General features: G+C 47.6%; 1 protein-coding gene across 2 annotated transcripts; it reads right to left on the minus strand.

The window, feature by feature from the left end:
* Window positions 1-630: 630 nt before the first annotated feature.
* Window positions 631-23,775, minus strand: GGCT (gamma-glutamylcyclotransferase). Of its 2 annotated transcripts, none has more exons than XM_081883069.1 (5): window positions 23,681-23,775; window positions 16,322-16,505; window positions 8,314-8,459; window positions 5,207-5,342; window positions 631-798 (listed from the first exon to the last, which is right to left on the minus strand). In XM_081883069.1, exons 2-5 carry the CDS (start codon window positions 16,487-16,489, stop codon window positions 649-651), a joined length of 600 nt encoding a protein of 199 aa, XP_081739195.1. In that variant the 5' UTR covers window positions 16,490-16,505; window positions 23,681-23,775; the 3' UTR covers window positions 631-648. The 2 variants fall into 2 exon arrangements, with proteins under 2 accessions (XP_081739195.1, XP_081739196.1); XM_081883070.1 differs by having other exon boundaries at window positions 23,685-23,774.
* Between the last annotated feature and the right edge of the window lie 705 nt (window positions 23,776-24,480).

Below are 24,480 nucleotides of genomic sequence, written 5' to 3' on the forward strand. Positions count from 1 at the left end.
CTCCCATCAACATGTTTGACATGTTTGATGTGACAAGATGGGGGGAGTTCAAAGATCTGCATGGGGTAATTAATACAGCGGGAAATGTACGAGGCCAGAAACTCCTCTTCTCCCCCTACTCCAAAATAAATTAGTTCAAAATCTGCATGGTGAAATGGCTGGTTTTTTGGGAAAACAGCTTTTTTATTATAAAAATAAATAAAAGGGGGGTGGAGATGCAAGAAAGACAGACAGCGCCAGCTCTGTGTGATATTTTTGATGACAGACCGAGCTGGTACGCAGACACCCTCGTCAATTAAAGCAAATTGTGTGATCCGTCATCAGTCTGGCTTTGTAGTGTTTGCCATGGAGATAGAAAACAAAGCAAAAAACCAATCTGGAATAAATAGAGTTAATATTGCAGTTGTGTATTAGAAGCACAACTTAATCAAGGACCACCTTAAATGTCATTTCTTAATCAAGGATGCACCAAAGAGCTTTTTGTTCTCATTTTTGGATGCAATCCTACACCATCCTAGATGGAAGTACCATTGAATTCAATGGGGCTCACAACTGAGCAGACATGCATAGGATTTAACAAAATAAGAGAGGTACTCGAATAAAACGATGCTCAAGAGAAACCAAAGCAGGTGATTCTAAAACGTTTCTTTATTCTTTCGTTATCTCATTTTCGCCGAGGGCAGCTTCAATTTCATCAAAAACCGGCACAGGTCCTGCATAGTCATTCGTCTGTATAGAGTCTAATTTCTTCTGGTAGTCCACTGGCAAACCGTTCTGCTTTGCACCCATACAAATGACCTACGAAGAACCACATTAAATGAGGATTTAAAGCAACAGTATTATTTACGTATGCCACTACTGCAGCCCGTGTTCTGTTAGCCCAAAAATGGAAAACGGGCAAGGTCCCAACTAAAGAAGAATGACAACTTAAGCTGATGGAATATGCGCAGCTTGTGGACCTAACATATAGAATAAGAGGACAAGAAGAACATACGTTTAAAGAATATTGGAAAATGTTTATTGAATATACGGGGGGAAATTGTGTACACGTGAAAACGTTGGCAGCATTAAGATAAATTCAACAGTGTCAGTAAGTTTTGATGGATGTAATAATGGAATACTCAATGGTTTAGTTTATGTAAAATATGCAAGGATTTATGATATGCAAAATGAACCATGGAAAGCAAAGAAGGGAAGTCACTGATATTTTAAGGATGTTTAAGTGAGTATTCTAAATTGTAAAACAGAAAATTTAATAAAATTTGTATTAAAAAAAATAAAGCGGCAGTGTTTGATTCCACAAGCTATATCCACACAAATAACCAGGGAAAGGGATGATGAGAATACGTTAGCGCTGGTTCACACATTCCCGCACAAAACTCCATTTCTGTGTACTGGATGATTGGCAGGTGAGTGTGTAATTTGATTCAAACAGGCAGCTGATGGGTGGGCATTCAACTCAGTTTCACTGGGAATAGATCCAGTGATCTATTCAACCAAATGAAAATCAGTTGTACAACACCCAATCAAAACATTTCCCTTGCGGTTTAAGATCAAGCCTATTCACACTTACAAACCACAACCGGACAAGACATGGGAGGATATGGCTATCGCCACGCCAGAGGACCCTCAGGAAAGGACTAGGTGACCTCACACCTGTTTTTCCCAGTTGCCTCCTCTCCCTGCAGCACTTCCCAAACTTTCCCTGAGGATCCACGGATCCCAGGAGAGGCTTTTTAAAGGGCACTGGAGGGGCTGTTTACATCTTCAAAATCTGGTCCTAGTTAAAGGTAAAGGGACCCCTGACCGTTAGGTCCAGACGCGGACGATTCTGGGGTTGCGGCGCTCATCTCACTTTACTGGCCAAGGGAGCTTCCAAGTACAGCTTCCGGGTCATGTGGCCAGGACTAAGCTGCTTTTGGCGAACCAGAGCAGCGCATGGAAACGCCGTTTACCTTCCCTCCGGAGTGGTACCTATTTATCGACTTGCACTTTGATGTGCTTTCGAACTGCTAGGTTAGCAGGAGCAGGGACCAAGCAACGGGAGCTCACCCCGTTGCGGGGATTCGAACCGCCGACCTTCTGATCGGCAAGCCCTAGGCCATGGGTAGGCAAACTAAGGCCCGGGGGCCGGATCTGGTTCAATCACCTTCTAAATCCGGCCCGCGGACGGTCCAGGAATCAGCGTGTTTTTACATGAGTAGAATGTGCCCTTTTATTTAAAATGCATCTCTGGGTTATTTGCGGGGCCTGCCTGGTGTTTTTACATGAGTAGAATGTGCCCTTTTATTTAATATGCATCTCTGGGTTATTTGTGGGGCACAGGAATCTGTTCATCCCCCCCCCAAAAAAATATAGTCTAGCCCCCCACAAGATCTGAGGCACAGTGCACCGGCCCCCTTCTGAAAATGTTTGCTGACTCCTGCCCTAGGCTCTGTGGTTTAGACCACAGGGTCCCAGGTCCTACTTAGGAAGCAGCAAAATAAAGCAGAAATGCTCATTCTATGACTTGGTTTCCTGAAACTTAAAATATGTGCCCTGCCCCTAAGATTGGCAAGGCAACAGCTGACAAAGGTGAGAGATGGGCAGATTACTTATTTCTCTCTACATCTAGTGAGAAGGGGTTGAGGGCAGTTATCTGTACAGGGATACAAATCTGATTGTCTTAACAGGTTAAAAAATTGGATAATTAAAAAATAATAATAACCAGGAAGTAAAGTATATCAGTTTTTATTTGGGTAACAGTTTTGGCATCCAACAGCAGCTGAAAACTACCGTGATATGGGCTGCATGTGCCATTAAGCATCTACCAAGCTACTCTTGACATGTAGTAACACGGCCAATGTTGGGAGCCTTAACAGATCTCACAGGTTTGGCAGGTTCAGCTGGTTCTGCATTTGAAACAGACACATGGAGCGTGTTAGTATCACTGGTGGATCATCTCCAGAAGTGCTGGGGCAACCCCTCCTCATCCCTATTCCCAGGAGTGGAAAAGTCCACGATAGAAGAGAGGGGAGGTTGCTACTCAAGGGTTGCCCCATGGAAGAAGATGGAGCAAGCTTGTTTTCTCCTGCTCTGGAGGGTAGGACTCGAACCCATGGCTTCAAGATACAAGAAAGGAGATTCCGACCAAATGACTCAGGAAGAGCTTTCTGGCAGTAAGGAATGAAGCAGTCTCCCTTGGAAGGCTGTGAATGGATTCTCCTCCTTGGAGGTTTTTAAGCAGAGGTCGGGTGGCCGTGTGTCATGGCGATTCCTGCATTGCAGGAAGTTGGGCTAGAGGAGCTCTGATTCTATGATACTCTTCCTATCAGGCTGGGCCCTGGCTCAAGGCTGGATCCACCGTTTTTGTGCACCATCGACAATAAATGTTTCAGCAGTTAGGAAGGAGGACCCAGCTGGGGGGGGGGAGCAATTGGGTGTTCCCAACCATTCTGCACATTCCTTCAATGTTTCCCCAATGCCACAAGGAAGAAACTTGTGCCTCCTATGGAGCCAGAACTGCTCTCTACTGCTACCGCTGCTTTTAAAGTACAGTGGTACCTCGGTTACAGATAGGTAGCCGTGTTGGTCTGCCATAGTCAAAACAAAAAAATTTTTTTCTTCCAGTAGCACCTTAAAGACCAACTAAGTTAGTTCTTGGTATGAGCTTTCGTGTGCATGCACACTTCTTCAGATACACTGAAACAGAAGTTACCAGACCCTTCTATATAGTGAGAAGGTGGGGAGGGGTATTACTCAGAAGGGTGGTGGGAATGGGTGATTGGCAGATAGCTGTGATGAGCCTGTTGACGACTCTTAACGACTGCAATAGGTCTTACAGGAAAAAACAAGGGGTGAGAAGGTGAAAAAAAGCTTTGTCATGTATAATGAGATAAGAATCCAATGTCTTTGTTCAGACCAGGTCTCTCCATGGTTTTAAGTTTGGTAAAGGTAAAGGTAAAGGTACCCCTGCCCGTACGGGCCAGTCTTGACAGACTCTGGGGTTGTGCGCCCATCTCACTTAAGAGGCCAGGGGCCAGCGCTGTCCGGAGACACTTCCGGGTCACGTGGCCAGCGTGACAAAGCTGCATCTGGCGAGCCAGAGCTGCACACGGAAACGCCGTTTACCTTCCCGCTGGTAAGCGGTCCCTATTTATCTACTTGCACCCGGAGGTGCTTTCGAACTGCTAGGTTGGCAGGCGCTGGGACCGAGCAGCGGGAGCGCACCCCGCCGCAGGGATTCGAACCGCCGACCTTTCGATCGGCAAGTCCTAGGCGCTGAGGCTTTAACCCACAGCGCCACCTGCGTCCCGCTTTAAGTTTGGTAATAAGTTGCAATTCAGCAGCTTCTCTTTCCAGTCTATTTCTGAAATTCCTTTGTAGTAAATCTTGTGATTCACAAGACAGAGAAACCAGTAGGAGAACACTTCAATCTCCCAGGACATTCTATACAAGATCTCAAAGTAGCTAAAGCACCATATCACGCGGCAATCCCCAAGTGCCACTATAAAACCACAACTCACATAACCCTAGTATCAAAGTAGCTAAGCTATTTCCCTTTTCATGTTCCACGCACAGCTTAGGACCAAAGCACCATGTAGGTAGGCTTTTATGAATGAGTTTTGAGTGTGCCATCTCCCTTTACAACCACAGTGCTAAAGGGGCAATGGAAGTTACAAGAGCTCAGATATTACAAGATCTTCATAGTATGAAATCACATGTGAAACAATGCCATATATGCATAGCTGTCAACTTACAGATTTGAAAATAAGGGACCAGCAGCCTCGAAAATAAGGGATCAGCAGCCAAAATAACGGATTTTCCGGGCACAGGTATGTTCAACTTCTGAGCCCTTCCGAGCCAAAGGCAGAAAGCCCAGCCTGCAGCCAAACAAAGCCTCATCAATAAGGGACAGAAGCAGGACATGGCGCTGGGATAAGGGACTGTCCCGCCAAATAAGGGACGCTTGACAGCTATGCATATATGTAAAATAATTATCAAGGACATGTGTTCATCAGATAAACATGTCATAAAGTGAAGGTACTCGTAATTTCAGCTTGCCGCATTAATTACTTTTGCAGTAGCTTAGGGCATGAATTTTATGGAAAACCAAATTTTTATTTTTATTTTTACTTGCAGAAAACCTACACTTACTACTAGGATTAGTAACCCAGTTTCTCTCTCATCCGCTCATATTCTCCTTAGAATCACAAAGGGGACTTACCTTTTTATACTGCGGGGAAGGAAGGCCTAAGACATAGTCTGTCATTTGGTAGCTACGACTCTTAAGTATTTTCCCTTCTTGAGTCTGGACTGTAACTTCTATTGGAATGTAAATACCTTGTTCAACTCCCTCTTGTCTGAAAGAGAATAAGGAATAACTTTCAGAAAAAATACAGTGGTGCCCCGCAAGACGAAAGCCTCGCAAGACGGAAAACCCGCTAGACGAAGGGGTTTTCCGTTTTGAAGGCGCTTCGCAAAATGAATTTCCCTATGGGGTTGCTTCGCAAGACGAAAAAATCTTGCGAGTCCCCGCGGGTTTTTTTCGTTTCCCCCCCCTTTCCCTAAGCCGCTAAGCCGCTTAACAGCTGATCCGCTGATAAGCCGCTTAACAGCTGATCGCTAGAAGCCGCTAGACCGCTGTAGCGCTAATCCGCTAAGCTGTCAATGGGCTTGCTTCGCAAGACGAAAAAACCGCTAGACGAAGAGAATCGCGGAACGGATTCTTTTCGTCTTGCGAGGCACCACTGTAACTAACATGAGAAAGAAAGTGTAGTAATTTGCTTTCTAAGCAGACTATTCATTTGGCTAGACACCCAGACCATAGACAAGGTAAATTCATGAAATTTAGGCAGTATGCAGACAGCAGCTTTCTGAGCTCCTGTTCACAAAATTAAGCTAGAACTAAATAAGAGGGCAGGTATAGAGTTGTGTGGCTTTTTACTGAACATTGTTAAGTAATTTCTCTTATGGATTGTGCTACATTACACCATTGGTGCCATAATCTTCTTGCTGAATGAAGTAGGAATTGGCAACACATCTGTACAGCTTTTAAGGGCTTGGAAGCATAAAATGTTCTGTACATAACACTGGCCCTGTTAAAGAGGAAGAGACTCTAGTTAACAGTGTTTATTAACAGGGGCAGTTATTTCAAGAAGTGAGTCACAAGGCTGCAGTCACTACCAATCCCACCCTTGCCAGAAAAAGGAATTGCCACCACATACAGATTTTCACTTCCTTTCCTGATGCTTCTGCCTAAAATATCTGGAGTCATCGGCCAACCCATCAACCACCATGTGATATGTGTTGTATGAACCCAAAGCTTTTTCTCAGAATGTGCTGCCAGTCATGGTTAGCGGGTGCAGTCTCACTGATTCATCTGCAATGTTAAAGGTCAAGGGACCCCTGACCATTAGGTCCAGTCATGACCAACTCTGGGGTTGCGGCGCTCATCTCACTTTACTGGCCAAGGGAGCCGGCGTACAGCTTCCGGGTCATGTGGCCAGCATGACTAAGCCGCTTCTGGCGAACCAGAGCCGCACACGGAAACGCCGTTTACCTTCCCGCTGGAGCGGTACCTATTTATCTACTTGCACTTTGACGTGCTTTCAAACTGCTAGGTGGGCAGGAGCAGGGACCGAGCACCGGGAGTTCATCCCGTCACGGGGATTCGAACCGCCGACCTTCGGATCAGCAAGTCCTAGGATCTGTGGTTTAACCTACAGCGCCACCTGCGTCCCACTCTGCAATGTTACTTAAGTCTAAATACTAGAATACGTAAGATCGTAAGGGAGTTCCCCTGCCCAGCAAGGAGATCCCTGTTCCGATTGCTGCCACTACACAGACCAGCATGAGAGAACTCCATTATTCATCTAATTATTATTACCATCCTCTCTTGCACCCAAAGCAGGGCACATTAAAATTAAACCAACATCGTAAGATAAAAAGCACAGCCAAGAAGAAAGAAAACGACGCATTAATAAACAGCAGAAAATATTATGCAGAAATACCTAATCTTGAGGGACACGGGTGGCGCTGTGGGTTAAACCAGAGCCTAGGGCTTGTTGATCAGAAGGTCAGGGGTTCGAATCCCCGCGACGGGGTGAGCTCCCGTTGCTCGGCCCCTGCTCCTGCCAGCCTAGCAGTTCGAAAGCACGTCAAAGTGCAAGTAGATAAATAGGTACCGCTCCGGAGGGAAGGTAAACAGCGTTTCCGTGCGCTGCTCTTGTTCGCCAGAAGCAGCTTAGTCATGTTGGCCACATGACCCGGAAGCTGTACGCCGGCTCCCTTGGCCAATAAAGCGAGATGAACACTGCAACCCCAGAGTCGGTCACGACTGGACCTAATGGTCAGGGGTCCCTTTACCCTTTACCTTTTAACCCTAAGTGGACCAAGCAGGAAAAGAGCTTGAAAGCTATTCGCCTTGCTTGGGCCTAGACTTGCACCATTTCAACCAGCCCACATATGGTTGAAACTCTGCAAGTCCAAATGAATGTCATAAGAGGGATTACGGCAATACAGTAATAAACCATCAAGGTTAGGCACTGGTGTTCAAGCAAAAGCCCCAGAGGACAAGCCATCATGCACAACTCTAAACTCCTGCAACAGGTAAAGTGGGAATTTCTGTTTTCGAACGTAATCCATTCCAGAAGACCATTCGACTTCCGAAACGTTCAAAAACCCAAGGCTCAAAGGGCTGTCTGCAAATTCAGTTGAGAAAACTGAAAAACATGCAGCGGAAGGCATTCGACTTCCAGGTTTTTGGCGTTTGGGCTCCAAAATGTTTCTCAACAGAGATGTTTGAAAACCAAGTTTCCACTGTAGTTCCCCTTTAAAAAAGGATCTCCTGTTGCTTTCTGTTTCACCATTACAGTTGTCAATAGTGGTAAAGTAACTTTCTATCACAATCCTATGCATGCTTACCTAGCAGTGAATACTGAATACAGTAGGGCTTACCGCTGAGTAAGTATGCACAGGATTGCATACTTATTACAACAGCGTAGTTCTTTATATTTTTCCTGCTGCTTTTATTAAAACATAAAAACCCCATCTGATTAAATCAGGTTCTGCAACAGGCGCCAAATACCCAATTAAAGCTGTTAATTCTGTAAGAAAAGTGAACTGATGGGCTTTGGTAATTAGCACATGCTGGAAAATCACTATTTTCCATATTTCCCCCCTGCACTGAAACTTGTTCACTTGGAGTCCGGCAATTGCTTTGGCAAAGAATTGACACCATACATACAACAAAACACCTAGAACATGTAAGCAAGTGTGTGGCACATTAAGTTACTAAATTGAGAGAAGATGGCAGAACTTGAAGACACCCACCTATCCAGAGAAGGTAAATCGGTAGTACTCATTCTCCATACGACTCCCCACACTTCATCGCCAGGACTATGGATTATAGTTGCTGTACTTCCATGCCAGTTAGAACTGGGCTTGCCATGATGAGAGCCAAAAGCAAGTTTGTAATCCTGCAGGTTAAAAGGAGGAGAACAATTAACCTCCGTTTATATATCTATAGGTTGGAAAGACAAGCGATTAATTCAAACAAAGCTATGGAGTGGATCGGTAAGACAGGAGAAAGAAAAGTGAGTGGTGGGTCAAATTTAAAACCCCATTCATCAATTATTATTATTATTATTATTATTATTATTATTATTATTATTATTATTATGGTACCTCGGGTTAAGTACTTAATTCATTCCGGAGGTCCGTTCTTAACCTGAAACTGTTCTTAACCTAAAGCACCACTTTAGCTAATGGGGCCTCCTGCTGCTGCTGCGCCGCCGGAGCACGATTTCTGTTCTCATCCTGAGGTAAAGTTCTTAACCTGAGGTAATATTTCTGGGTTAGCATAGTCTGTAACCTGAAGCGTCTGTAACCTGAAGTGTATGTAACCCGAGGTACCACTGTAATTGAATTTATATACCGCCCTATACCCAGGGGTCTTAGGGCGGTTGACAGAATAAAATCAAGATATAAAACCACAAAATGCCTAATAAAAATATAAGCAACAAACACTTCAGGTTACAAACTCTGCTAACCTGGAAGAGTTACCTTGAGTCGAGAACTTTGCCCCAGGATGAGAATGGAAATCGTGTGCTGGCATTGCAGCGGGCAGCAAGAGGCCCCATTAGCGAAACCACGCCTCTAGTTAAGAACAGTTTCAGGTTAGGAACAGACCTCCAGAACGAATTAAGTTCGTAACTAGAGGTATCACTGTAAATCGGATCAACCAAAGGCCTGTGTCAGGGTTTCAGGGAGAGAAGAGCAGATGGGGGAGGAGACAGAGAGCGAGGGGGAAGAATCCCAGAGAGATGAGGAGGAGGATGACGATGCCCAAAGGTCGTCCATGAGTCTGACCAGTGAGTCAGAGGACTCCCAAAAGGGGGCCCCCCTGGTCAGACCAAAGGGGGGACAAGGGGGAAGCAGTGAGGAGCAGGGGAGCGAAGGGAGAAGCCCCAGTGGGAGTTGGAGACAGGAGCCGGCTTCTCAGCCGGAACGGAGTGAAGGGGGTGGAGTTACCAGTGTGTCAGAGGGAGCAGAGCAAGAAAGAGACAGGGGAAGGAGATCGGAGCAGGGCGCTCAGCCGGAAGGGGCGGAGAGCAGCACCGGGAGCAGTGTAGTGGTCGAGAGAAAGGTCAGAAGCAACGTACGCGCGCCAAGTTCAAATGTAGAGGCGCGCGGAAGTGAGGAGAGCCCTGGGGAGGAGCCCGGCCCCAAAGCGAGAAGGAGGGGGGCAGAGGCGTCAGAGGATTCAGCCTCGGGCGAGTCCCGGCGAGGGGGAACCCAGGGGGGCAGAAAGACCCTGCGGAAAAGGAAGGAGAGGAAGAGGTGGTCCAGGACTAGCCTCTTAAATTGGTGCCTCGGCGGGACAGATTCAGAGGGGACTTCAGCGGTCTAACGTTACAGACGTAGAGTCACAAAGATGGAATGTAAACGCAACCATGATCTTCAATAAAGACTTTCTGTAAATAAACCGGATCGGAGTTGGGTCTCTTGTGAGCTGGGACCAAACGGGTGGCTCTGACAGTAAGTCCCCTCTGAAGAACGCAAAAAATTTTTTTTTGCAAAGCTCACCAACGGGAGCAGCCATGAGCGCGGAGGAACAGCTGCTTACGCTGAGGAATCAAGTTACCGAACTCACAGCTGCAGTCATTGCATCGCAGAAGAAGAATGACGAACTGGACAAGGCTTGCCAGGACCTGCGAACAAGGTGGGAGCAGGCAGGCAGGGCAGGGGTCCCGGGTTCCAGATCGGAGGGCGTTGCACTTGGACGGCGGGGGGGCGCCCTAGTTACGCACTTTAATGGCAACCTGCAAGACTACCCTAACTTCAGGGCAGACGTCGTGTATGCACTGCATTTACTCCGTCATGATTTTAAAGATGAGGAGGAGAGAGTGGGGTTCATAATTTCGCATCTGCATGGGGAGGCCAGAGCTTGGCTGCGCAATTTGTGGCGCGAAGATGGCCCTGCCCGCCGCAATTCTGATGAATTTATTAAAGCGATGGATGCTTGTTTCCAGTCCTCTGTGGATGTGGATATTGCGCGTAGACAGATGCACGGACTGCGGCAAGGCAAAGCCACTGTACGTCAATATCATTCCAAGTTCTTTGCATTACTAACTGCGTTGGGCTGGGAGAAGGATAGTAAACCAGTCAGAGATCTTTTCTGGGAAGGTCTTAGCCCCCCCGTCAAGGATGAGATCGCCAGGGGGGATAGACCCCAGACCCTAGAAGACGTAGTGCAACGGGCTTTGGCTATAGGAATCCGACATGAGGGACGCCCGTGGCACGAGGGGGAGGGACCCCAGGCGCGTGCACCAGCGAGAACACCCCCTTTTGTCCCCAGGGACTTCAGCCAGACGCACCCCTCGCCCTTGGGGAGGCAAGGAGAAGAGCCGATGGAAATCGGTGGTGCTAGGGCTCAGACACCATCCAGAGCCCCTGTTTCCGGTGCAGTGAAGGCGAAGCCGCCTAGAGGGACCAGGAAATGTTACATCTGTGACAGTGCACACCATATGGCGAAAGAGTGCCCCCAGAGGCTCCAAAAACACACTGCAGCTCTAGCAACAGTGGCAGCGGAAGTGGTGCAAAGAGAGCAGCCTCAGGGAAACGACAGTGCCTGGCTGGAAACGGAGCTACTGGGGCTCAGCCAGGCGGATCTGTAGAACAGTCCCCAGCACCCTTGCAACGCACAGACCCTTTACCACCCAAGCCAGCAGTGCAACTCACTGCAACCCTTCAGCTGCCAAATGGACAATCCCTGGAAGTTCCCATCACGATTGATTCAGGAAGCAATGCGGATTTTGTGGGAATACAATTTGTCAAGCAGCATAGCATAGCGCTCCTGCCTGCAACGACGCCTCTGAACGTGGTCACAGTGGACGGCAGGAAATTGCTGGGAGGGCAAGTTGTGCAGCAGACGCCTCCCATGGTGATGCAGATTGGGAATCATCGAGAACTCATTAGCTTCAATGTCACCCACCTGTCAGACACGCCCATTGTGTTAGGCATGAGTTGGCTGGAGAGGCATAGTCCCGCTGTAGCGTGGTACCAGCGGCAGATCACCTTCTGCTCATCGTATTGTGCTCAGCATTGCATCCAAACCAATCAGGAGGAAGGAGCTGAGCAGCAACTGCACCTGGGCATGGTGCAGGCAGTGCCTCACAAGTACGAGGGATTCTTGGAGGTTTTCTGCGAGAAAGAAGCTGACAAGTTGCCGCCTCACAGGCCTTACGACTGTGCGATCGACCTGGTGCCAGGGGCGCAGCTGCCAACTGCAAAGCTGTATTCCATGTCTGAGGACGAGATGCAAGAGCTCAGAGAGTTCATAGAGCATAATCTGAAGCGCGGGTTCATCCGGGAATCCAAAGCAGTGGGAGGCAGTCCTGTTTTCTTTGTGAAGAAGAAAGACACGCCCCAAAAAAGACTCATTGTGGACTATAGATTCATAAACAGACTGACTAAGCCCAAGGCCTTTCCCATGCCCAAGATTGACGACCTCCTAGCGACCGTTAGGAAGGGTAAGATCTTCACCAAGTTGGATTTGCGTGGAGCGTACAACCTCATCCGCATCCGGAAGGGCGATGAGTGGAAGACTGCCATGTTCACGCCTCTAGGCACGTATGAATACAGAGTTATGCCGTTTGGTCTCCAAAATGGCAGCCACGTTTTCCAAGCATTTATGCATCATGTGCTGGCGGGACTCCTCTACAAGAAGTGTGTATGTTTTCTCGACGACATCCTGATTTTCTCGGAATCGCCGGAAGCTCACGAGAAGGATGTAAAGGAAGTCCTACAGAGGTTGAAGGAGCACAGGCTGTACGCCAAGTTGGAGAAGTGCCAGTTTGATGTGACGGAGGTGGATTTCCTTGGCTACAAGCTGTCCGACGAGGGGCTGGCCATGGACAGAGTCAAGGTCCAAGCGGTGTTGGACTGGAAGAGCCCACGCAATCGGAAGGAGGTCCAGAGATTCATCGGATTTGCCAATTTTTATCGCAAATTCATCAAAGGTTTTGCAAATGAGACGGCAGCAATCACGGACACCCTCAGTTCCAAGAAGAAGAAGTTCGCTTGGACGGAACAGGCAGAGCGCTCTTTTCGGAAGCTTAAAAGCCTCTTCGCCTCCGAGGAGCAGCTGCTGCACGTGAATCCCGGCAGGCCCATGCGGGTGGAAACCGACGCGTCAGACAGAGCGGTTGGAGCCGTCCTTCTGCAGGAGGATCCGCAAGGCAATTGGAGGCCGGGTGCCTTCTACTCCCGGAAGCTCAGCAAGACGGAGCGGAACTACACCATATGGGACAGGGAGCTGTTGGCCATTCATGCAGCTTTCAAAGCGTGGCGACACTTCCTCATAGGAGCCAAGCACACAGTGCAGGTCCGCACGGATCACAAGAACTTAGAGTATTGGCGAACGGCAAGGCTGCAGACCCAAAGACACATGCGCTGGGCAGAATTCTTTGCGGATTTCGACTTCAAAATAGAATACATCCCGGGACACTCCAATGTTATAGCAGACGCGCTCTCCAGGAAACCGCAATACCTGGAGGAGACGACACCAATTGCAGCGAAGCACATTTTCGCACCACAGGCGTGGGCGTGCGCTGCCATCGCAGTCGACCTGGACGCGGTGCGACGCGCGTTGCAGGCGGATCAATTTGCACAGTCCAAGATGGAGGAGCTCCGCAGCGGGTCGCAAAGAGACGATGAGTTCCAGTTGCGGGACGGACTCTTAACTCGCAAGGGTGCCCTCTACGTGCCTAACGACGAACTTCGCGCAAAGGTTCTGCAGCAATTGCACGACGCCCCCAGTGCGGGCCACTTCGGCAAGGAGAAGACAATAGAATTAGTGGCCAGGGACTTTTGGTGGCCCCAGATGCGGGGAGAGGTGGCGGATTACGTCGCCAGGTGTGACACCTGTCAGAGGTCCAAACCAGTACACCAGAAGCCGGCGGGATTGTTGGAACCGCTGGAAACGCCGCAGCAACCGTGGGAGAGGGTAGCACTGGACTTTGTTACTGACCTGCCCAGCTCCAGGGGCAAGACGGCGGTGCTGGTGGTTGTGGACTTGTTCACCAAGATGGCGCACTTCATTCCTTGTGCCAAGGTGGCGACGGCAGAACAGACCGCCAAACTCTTCATCGACCACGTGTTCAGAGTGCATGGACTACCGCAGTCCGTCCTGTCCGACAGGGGGCGCCAATTTGTTTCCAACTTCTGGCAGAAGCTTCTGGGTATCCTGCACGTCAAGATCGACCTAGCGTCGGCGAGACACCCACAGACCAACGGCCAAGCAGAGAGGGTCAACGCGATCATGCAGCAGTACCTGAGGTGTTACGCCAATCAGCGACCAGCAGCGTGGGTGGACTACCTGCCGATGGCTGAGTTTGCCTACAACAACACGAAGCACGCATCGACCGGGGTGACGCCGTTCTTCGCGAACAATGGCCGTCATCCCAGAACCTTTCCGAGACTTATAACGCCAGGAGAGGGGGTGCCTCAAGAGGCCGACCAGTTCGCAGCAGAGTTGCAAGAGGTGCACGAGGAGCTGCGGAGACATTTGGAGCTGGCCAAGCAGGCCTATAAGGTGCAGGCGGACAAGCACAGAAGGGCGGGAGAGGACATCCAGGTGGGGGACTGGGTATGGTTAGCGGCCCAAGCGATGCCAGCCAAGTCGTTAGCCAAGAAGAAGCTAGGACACAGGCAGCTAGGACCATACCAAGTTGAGGCTAGGATCAATCCTGTAGCATTTCGCCTGGCCCTTCCAGAAGGCTCCAGAGTGCACCCGGTCTTTCATAGGTCGGTGCTCACTCCCTACAAGGCCCCGCACAGGTTTCAAGAGTCAGAAACAGTACCAGACCCACGCAAAGGGGCACCCAAGAGGGGGGGGTCGCCTAGGGCCGAACCCCTTAACGAGGTCACAGAGATACTGGACTCGAGATGGGGGGAGGAGGGGGTTGAATACTTTCTCGCCAGGGAGGGCACCCCAGCCACTGCCAATAGTTGGGTGCCGGGCTACGCGTTAGACGAACCCCTTTTGAAAGAAGAGTTCCATGCACTTTTCCCACATAGACCCATGCCAGCTGAGTACTTTGATGACTGGCTTTTCACACCCACATTGTCAGATAGCACGTTCAGGGGTTTCTCTTCCCCCGAGGAAAGAACACCAGAATCAAGCCCGCCCAGGGGATCGTGCTCGGGGGTGGACACGGAAACCCCTTATTGGTGGGAGGAGCAACCAGAGGAGGAATGGCGTAAGAGGTGGATGATGGGTCCTTGGCGGGCAGCACCAGAGGAAGTAGCAATGGAAGAAGAGACTGAGAAGCCTTTGGGTGAAGAACCCGAGTTCGAACACACATACACAGAACTGCCAGCAGAGAACATTGACGTAGACGACCTGTATCCTGAGCCTACCCCCGAAGAGCCGCAGTTTCCACAACCGGCCCCCAGCGAGCGGGAGGGGGGAAGGGGGGGCTTCGAGGGGGGGATGGATGTCAGGGTTTCAGGGAGAGAAGAGCAGATGGGGGAGGAGACAGAGAGCGAGGGGGAAGAATCCCAGAGAGATGAGGAGGAGGATGACGATGCCCAAAGGTCGTCCATGAGTCTGACCAGTGAGTCAGAGGACTCCCAAAAGGGGGCCCCCCTGGTCAGACCAAAGGGGGGACAAGGGGGAAGCAGTGAGGAGCAGGGGAGCGAAGGGAGAAGCCCCAGTGGGAGTTGGAGACAGGAGCCGGCTTCTCAGCCGGAACGGAGTGAAGGGGGTGGAGTTACCAGTGTGTCAGAGGGAGCAGAGCAAGAAAGAGACAGGGGAAGGAGATCGGAGCAGGGCGCTCAGCCGGAAGGGGCGGAGAGCAGCACCGGGAGCAGTGTAGCGGTCGAGAGAAAGGTCAGAAGCAACGTACGCGCGCCAAGTTCAAATGTAGAGGCGCGCGGAAGTGAGGAGAGCCCTGGGGAGGAGCCCGGCCCCAAAGCGAGAAGGAGGGGGGCAGAGGCATCAGAGGATTCAGCCTCGGGCGAGTCCCGGCGAGGGGGAACCCAGGGGGGCAGAAAGACCCTGCGGAAAAGGAAGGAGAGGAAGAGGTGGTCCAGGACTAGCCTCTTAAATTGGTGCCTCGGCGGGACAGATTCAGAGGGGACTTCAGCGGTCTAACGTTACAGACGTAGAGTCACAAAGATGGAATGTAAACGCAACCATGATCTTCAATAAAGACTTTCTGTAAATAAACCGGATCGGAGTTGGGTCTCTTGTGAGCTGGGACCAAACGGGTGGCTCTGACAGCCTGGTTAAAAAGGAACATTTTTTCCTGGCGCCTAAAGGTGTAGAATGAAGGTACCAGGCGAACTTCCATGGGGAGAGCATTCAACAGATGCAACCAAAGCAGAGGTGTGGTGACAAAGACCACCCACAGAAACAGTGCCACACTCATGACGACATGCCCAACATCTTAAATTTTTTTAATGGACTAATAAGCTTCCACCCCAGGAGTGACTGCAGATGGATAACAGGCTGTTTAGCAAATTTTCCACAATAAGTGGAAATCCAGATTGAATGTATAAAAAAGTATGGCTTGGCATTACGACAACAATGGCATCACACACTTGCTGCAAAAAACACCACCACCACCACATGGGTATGAGCAGGACGGATTCTGCACTAAATTGGAACCCTCCCGGGCTAACTACTTTCCCTGGAAAAACGATCACAACTTGACAGAAGGAAATGATGATTGCCCAGCAATATCTGCTGCATGTCCTAGTCACAGCGATGGCAGAGAAAGGTATTTTTTGTCATATGTTTAACAACATAAAGAGACAGACAGACAGCACCAACCAGTAGCTGTGCCAGGGTGAGAAAAACTGCAGACGGGTTTCTTAACATTATCCTCTCCCGAAGCAAGTTACTACCGTAGGCAAAATACGATAAGCTTTCATTCCCGAAGCTCTGGACATCCAGCCCTTCACCCAATCCGGTCGGTGTACAGTGCTTAAAGGTTTCCATCTGCTAGAAAGGAGCCCTGTTAAAAGAAAATGGAGGTGAGATATTTGTTCGTAAGGCAGTAAAAACAGCATGGAGCAGAAGTTCCCAAGTACCACAAAATTTACTCGTGCCCAGACCCTGAATATAAAACAACAGAAATGTTCCCTTCTTACTGCTCTGATTTTCCTTTGTTTTGCCTAGTAACGTCACGTTGCTGGCAGAACTGGAGTGGATGGCAAAGATGGAAAGAGACATCCTTACCAACAATGCAAGAACGGTTTTTACAATTAATGAACTTAGCTGAGATGGCAAAATCAACATGTTTAATAAGAAATAAAGTCATTGTTAACATTTACTAAAGATTGGAAACCACTCAAAGACTTTTTGTGTGAGAAAATGAAATAATGCATTTGGGTTTGAGGATTGAAGATAATTTGTTTATAGAAAGTGGTGTTCTCTTAGGAGTTATATTGGGGTGGATGAAGTGATTATTGTTTATATGTATATAGCAGACAGATGAAGAACTGGAAGTTCTTCAATCTCTGAACTTTTATCTCTAATATATATACACACACACACACACACACACACATATATATATAATATTATATATATATATATATATATATATATATATATATATATATATGCAGGTTTTGGTGTCCTCGGGTGTCTTCCCGTGTAAAAGTTGGGGTGTCTAGGCGACGTTTCGACGAGGTCTCACTCGTCATCTTCAGGCTGGTGCTTTCGGCTTCTTGTTACTGCAACAGAGCAGGATCTCAGTGTTTGAGTTCCTATAAATACTGTTGAGGGGGTGTGGTGTATAGCCTCCAATGTTCTGGGCAGAGAGGAAGTTCCCAGGCTAGTGTGCCTTTTCTTCTTTTGTTCCTTAATTACTTGAGGGATATCCTGAGTGATTTCTTGAGTGATATCCTGAGTACCACTTAGGTGGGTCATTAGGTGTGGATTAGTTGCTAAAGTCTTTGTGTCTTGACCTCTTGAACTTTGTGAAGAGTTTTTCTGAGAAGATGGCTGTACTGTACTTAGTTGTGCTCTGGCTTGGCTTCGTGTATAGGGGCGAGCTGTGGTTTTGTGGCTTGTGTCAGCCAGATCTGTGTAGGGATTGCAGGGGGGTGCAGCATCCGGAGGTGCCTCCATGGTTTGGCTACTGGATGGTGTCTGTAATTTATCTGTGGAGAGGGTCTGGGTTTGGGTCTGGTGTGGTTGATTGGTGATGGCGTTCTGTGTGCCTCTGGATCTGGTGTCAGTTTTTGTGGGGAGGGCTAATTTCCAGATGTCTGGCAAGCGGGATGTGCCGTCACGCTTGTTCATGTTGTGAGGGTGTTTCTCTATCTCGATGGCTTCCATGATTATTCTCTTGTGGTGATGTTCCATGTTAACATCCTCTGCTCCAGCAAACCACCCAGAAGCAATTTACACAAAGAAGAACAGAAAGCACTCACCAACCTGAGGAAAGACAACAACATAATCATCCTCCCAGCAGACAAAGGTAATGCCACTGTTGTGATGAACACATCGGACTACCAAGCAAAACTATCAAATCTACTCCAAGATCCTACCTACCAACCTATAAAAACAGATCCCACCACCTATCTGGAAAAAACCACCAAATCCAAAATAAAAGCCTCTCCTATCAGTGAAGAAATCCAGCTAAGAATCATCCCCAGAGAAAAATCATCCAGATGCCCCAAACTCTACGGCCTCCCCAAGATACACAAAGAAGGAACACCACTCAGACCAATAGTCAGCTCCATAGGCTCACCTCTACAAAATCTCGCTAAATTTCTCGCCAAGCAACTTCAGCCCTATGCAGAATCCATCTCTTCACACGTTCCAAACTCCTTCCAGTTCATAGAAACAATAAAGAAGCAAAACCTACATCCTAATGACCTACTTGTGAGCTTCGATGTTGTATCTCTCTTCACACAAGTGCCCATTAATGAAGCCTTGACAGCCATTCAAAACAAATACAATCCCCCCGAATACATCTTGGACCTGACCAACCACTGCCTAACCAACACGTACTTCATCCACAATGGACAAAGATACAAACAGATAGAAGGAGCACCTATGGGATCACCCCTCTCACCGGTCATCGCAAACCTGTACATGGAACACTTTGAAACCAATGCTTTAGACAAGTCAGAACACAAACCCAAACTTTGGCTCAGATATGTTGACGACACCTTTGTAATTTGGCCACACGGGAAGGAAAAACTGGATAGCTTCCTCACACATCTCAACAGCCTACACCCCAAAATACAATTCACTATGGAAATAGAAGCCAACAACCAACTTCCCTTCCTTGACGTCCTAATCTACAAAAAACCGGATGGCTCCCTAGGACACACTATCTACCGGAAAAAAACACACACCAACCGCTACTTACATGCACAATCACACCACCACCCTGCACAAATAAACTCCGTAGCCAAGACTCTCATCTCCAGAACCAAACGCCTGGCTGACAAAGACCACTTGACAACTGAGTTACAGAATCTCTCAAATGTGTTAATTGCCAATGGATACCAGCAAAACAGGGTTACGAAGCTAATCCAAAAAGAAACACCCCCCAAAAACCAAGACACAGAAGAAAACAATGGCATGGCCCTCCTTCCTTATATCAAGGGCACTACAGATAAAATTAGCAAAATCCTCCATAAACACAATATCAAAACAGCCTTTTGCACCAACCAAAAAATAGCCAATATCCTCAGAAACCCCAAGGATAAAATCCAGTTGGAAAACCAAGGGGTCTATGAAATACCCTGCAAAGTCTGCCCAGCCACGTACATTGGACAAACAAACAGACGAATAAATGCACGTATCGCAGAACACAAGAATGCCGTCAAAAAAGAAGAAAAAACTTCCTCTCTTTTCCAACACATGAAAGAAACAGGACACGAAATTAATTTTGCAGATTCCAAATTGCTCTTTAACATGGAACATCACCACAAGAGAATAATCATGGAAGCCATCGAGATAGAGAAACACCCTCACAACATGAACAAGCGTGACGACACATCCCGCTTGCCAGACATCTGGAAATTAGCCCTCCCCACAAAAACTGACACCAGATCCAGAGGCACACAGAACGCCATCACCAATCAACCACACCAGACCCAAACCCAGACCCTCTCCACAGATAAATTACAGACACCATCCAGTAGCCAAACCATGGAGGCACCTCCGGATGCTGCACCCCCCTGCAATCCCTACACAGATCTGGCTGACACAAGCCACAAAACCACAGCTCGCCCCTATACACGAAGCCAAGCCAGAGCACAACTAAGTACAGTACAGCCATCTTCTCAGAAAAACTCTTCACAAAGTTCAAGAGGTCAAGACACAAAGACTTTAGCAACTAATCCACACCTAATGACCCACCTAAGTGGTACTCAGGATATCACTCAAGAAATCACTCAGGATATCCCTCAAGTAATTAAGGAACAAAAGAAGAAAAGGCACACTAGCCTGGGAACTTCCTCTCTGCCCAGAACATTGGAGGCTATACACCACACCCCCTCAACAGTATTTATAGGAACTCAAACACTGAGATCCTGCTCTGTTCCAGTAACAAGAAGCCGAAAGCACCAGCCTGAAGATGACGAGTGAGACCTCGTCGAAACGTCGCCTAGACACCCCAACTTTTACACGGGAAGACACCCGAGGACACCAAAACCTGCATTCCTGTACCCGTGAAAATCTACGAAAGCATATATATATATATATATATAAAATATATACACAGAGAGAGATGGGAGCATGAAAGGACAGGTTGCAGATTTTTATTTTTAATTCTTTAATTTCTATACTGCTTTATATTGTTAATAAAAAATCTCAAAGCGGTTTACAGCTTATTAAATCAATAAATCAGATTCACACCATACAGTAAAAGCACATTTAAAGCACATGGTTTCCTCAAATAATCAAGGGAACTATAGTTTCCTCTCCTAGAGCTGCAATTTCTAGCACCCAGGATTCCTTGGAGAATGTCATGCACTTTAAAAATGCCTTAGTTGTCACTTCCGGGTCGGCGCCATCGCCGAATGGCGGGCTCCCTCCGAGCTCCGGAGGGAGCCTGCTCGGCAGGGGCTGGGTCCTACCGCACCGGCGATGCGGGGACCCTTAAAAACCACGGCCACGGAGGCCGTGGACATGGAGACTCGGCTGGCACCGTCAGCGCCCTCTCGATTCGTGAAGGAGCCTTTTTAAAGGCTACGGATCGGGTGCCGGGGAGGAGCGTGGTGCTTTGAGTCCTCTGCTATCCCTGCCGAGCGCAGCCGCATGCCATCCGGCGGAGAGCGCTGACTTCTTCTATTGAAAATTTGGACCCAAAAGAAGAACCCGTGAGTAATTGGAATATGGACTAAAAAGAGGGATAAATTTTTAGAATTTGGAGCGAACGGGGGAGGTGGAAAAAAGGAAGTCAGCCCCCCCCCAAATTGTAGAAGAGCCAAAACAAAGGACTGGATAACTAAGATCGAGAGGAACCTTATCTTGCCGAACTAGCAACTTCGCGAGGGAAATTTATAAGATTGAGCTGGAGGAGAAAAGTGGAATTCGTATTAAAAAGCAACCCCCCCGGAATCCCTGGAGCGATTCGTGAAAATGCCTGGAGAAGAATAACGGAGGTTTTGACAGCTGTCAAAGAGCTGTCAAAACGGAAGAATGAAATTGAGACTTTGTTATGAGGACTTTGCCGGTTACATTTGTTATAAATTGGAGATAAATTGTTTCAAATAAGGATTTATAAGTTATTTGGACTGGCGGATGTGATCTGGAAGGGAACTTTGTTATTGTAATCCACCTAGAGGAGCTGAGGGACATTGCATGTGTTTTCGACGGGAAACTTGAACAGTTGGATAGAACTTTTAATCTCCTGGGAAACTGCAGAAATGGAACATTATTTTGTCTACAGAGGCCTACACTTTACTGGAAACAATGGATTATGTTTTGCTCCTGAATAACAAGCCTCTGTAGAGACACTAGAAGCCTTTGGAAAAAGAACATTTCTGTGAGGGAACAGGGAAGTAAAAAGGAGGAGAGTGATTGACAAGAACAAGGAAACAACAAGAACTGGACAGAACTGGAGTGGGAACATTTGGGATATCCAGATTTGACAAGCTTATGGATATAAAATTGGAGTTTATACTCCTGGATATAAAAATCTGGATAGAAGAAATGGGCCCCCTTTGATAGACTCCTTCTATGATTGGACATCTGTAATTTAAAAAAAAAAAGACCGGTAAAGAACCAGAGGGATGTGGGTTTAGTGAAATGTGGGTTCATCAGGAAGACATTAGAAGTGGAGGGATAGGAGGAACGCAACAGGGAAAGAGGGGAGGGAAATTTGGAATCCAAAGGTTGTAAAATTATTGTTTGTTTTTATTCTATTTTCATCTGTACTATATTTGAAAGGGGGGAACTCGTGGAAGGGAAGAGGTCGACCTTAGGGGATGGAAATTTGGATAAATTGAGTTATTGATGATGAGTGTATTTTGGGAATAAGAATTTGTTGAATATTATTGCTTTTTTGGAAGATTTGGAACACAAGAGGGGGTGGGGAGGGGAAGTCCTGGATATTGGAAAAAGTTTATGAATTGGATTTTATTTGTTCTAATTTGGAAAACCTTAATAAAAATTATTTAAAAAAAATAAATAAATAAAAATGCCTTAGTTGTGCTCCGAATGCGTGATGTGGATGTTCTGAGGCTTCAGATTAAAACCTCCTAGGGAACCTGGCAGACACGAAAGCATATTTACTCAGCAGTATATCCTGCTGTGTTTAAATAAAGGTTTTTCCAAGGAAAGCGTGCATAGCATTGCAGTCACGGAGAAAGGAAGTTTGTAAGAGTGCATGCCTCATCCATACTGCATCCAAGACTTTTTAACAGACTTGACACCTTCGTAAGCAGCAAACAGATGATGTAGCAGCTATTGCAAAACGGCGGCTTTTCGGTTTAGATCAGGGGACCAAATCCTTTCTAAGTGCTAATAAGCGTTCTAAGTTCTAAGAAAACTGAACTTTAAAGAGGGAAATGGAACCAAAAAACTTAAGAAAGTTATGAGAAGCAGACACATTTAAGCATGACTCTACTGCCCAAAATGTCTTAAATGAGAGGACCCAAAATGTCTTAAATGCAGTCAGAGTACAATGGAGATGTAAAAGATCTGGATTATCATAAAAAATGCAGGAGGAAATGATTAACAATAGGATCCGCAAAGGGGAGGAGGGAAGTCCACAAGATTCTTTGGAATCTTGTTTTTATGTTGTACGTTCGTTATGTGACTGTAAAATTTTAATCTGAAAAACCAAATAAAAAATTACATATAAAAAAGAAGGTATAATGTACTTTCAATAATAAAAGCTACTTGATTTCTAAATGAAATCAGAATGAATGCAGTGTAGCATAGAGAGTTTTTCAAGTTGAGTGTGCTAAGAAACCTCCTGGTTATGGGAAAATCCTGAAGAGAAGCGTGTGTTAAGAGCTGTGGTTCCCAACATAGGGCACACGCCCCACAGGGGGGCAATTTGAGAATGAGTTATGAACAGTGAATGGCCTTTTAGGCTTCCTCCATGTGAATAGGAGTCCACTTTTTGAATAATAAGAATTATATGTCATGGGGGGGGGGGGGAATCGGGATTTTAGAGATGCTTAGGTGGGGCATGGCAAAAAAGAGGTTGGGAACCACTGGTCTAGAGAGACACTGGGGATGTGCTTGTGTGTGTGTACACACTTGACCCCATCCCTATTTCAATAATAATAATAATATTTTTTTTTTATTTATACCCCGCCCATCTGGCTGGGTTTCCCAATCAAGTTCCCCTTAGCTGCTCTCCTGTGCAATGTTCTTTCTCTCTTTACAGTTTAGCTATTTACACTGTTCTAAAGAATCATGGAGATGGAAGGGACCCCCGAGACCCATCTGGTCCAACCCCCTGAAATTTATTCTTTTATTGCATTTATATACTGCCCTATACCCGGAGGTCTCAGGGCGGTTCGCAGAAAAGATCACGATATATCTAATCAAAATAAGAACAATAATAACGCCCCCCCCCAAAAAAAGAGCCACATTTTAAAAGGGTATATAAGGATGTCCATCAGGTCTGGCAACGCCCGACGTGGGGCTCGAACCCGCGACCCCGAGGGCCTCAGGCTCCACAGACTGAACTGTCCCAGAGGCTGCCTGCCGTGGATGCTTCGCTCAGCTTCCTGCGTCTCGGGGGTCGGTCTAGATGACCCCCGGGGGTCCCTTTCCCAGCTCTGCAGTTCCACGGAAGGCCGAGTTAATCCCGCCTTCCAGGGGCCCCGGGACCCGCGCCCTTTCCCCGGGGGGCTCCCCTTCTTCCCCTGGCCCGGCTGCCCGCGGCCCCTGCCCGCCCTCGCCGCCCCCCCCCCCCCCCAAGTCTCGCCTTCCTCGCCTCAGCAGCAGCAGAACGCCGGCAGGAAACCCGGCGGCCGAGACGGGCCGCGCGACGCCGCCATTGGCTGAGCCGCCGCCGGCCCTTCCCATTGGCTCCCGAGCCGGCCTCCGTTGCCTTCCCGGATGCCCAGGTGGAAGCGCGTTGACGCTCTTCTTCCGCGCCGGCATCTCGCAGGATAGGGAGGCGGAGGCGGGGAATGGCGTTTCTGACTGCGCAGGCGCGCCTCAGCTACCTGCAGTACTTCTGCTGCCTATTCTATTCTAGTTTTTTTTTATTCTATTCTAGTTTATTCAATTCTAGTTTATTCTATTCTGTTCTAGTTCTCTTATTTTATTCTAATCAATTCTAGTTCATTCTATACTAGTTTATTGTGTTCTAGTTTATTTCATTTTACTTTAGTATTTCATTTCATTTATTTTATTTTATTCTAGTTTGTATTGTTCTAGTTTGTTCTACAGTGGTACCTCGGGTTACATATGCTTCAGGTTACAGACTCCGCTAACCCAGAAGTAGTGCTTCAGGTTAAGAACTTTGCTTCAGGATAAGAATAGAAATCATGCTC

This window comes from Podarcis melisellensis (genome assembly GCF_964234715.1).
Source record: "Podarcis melisellensis genome assembly, chromosome: 12".
NCBI lineage: Eukaryota > Metazoa > Chordata > Lepidosauria > Squamata > Lacertidae > Podarcis > Podarcis melisellensis.

Excerpts from the sequence above, each read along its gene's own strand:
- GGCT (XM_081883069.1), bottom strand. The coding sequence starts at position 16,489 with ATGGAAACCTTTAAGCACTGTACACCGACCGGATTGGGTGAAGGGCTG. Across the intron at positions 8,460-16,321 it reads TCACCCTGGCACAGCTACTG|GATTACAAACTTGCTTTTGG; the intron begins GTTGGTGCTGTC and ends TTTAACCTGCAG. Across the intron at positions 5,343-8,313 it reads GATTTACCTTCTCTGGATAG|ACAAGAGGGAGTTGAACAAG; the intron begins GTGGGTGTCTTC and ends ATTCTCTTTCAG.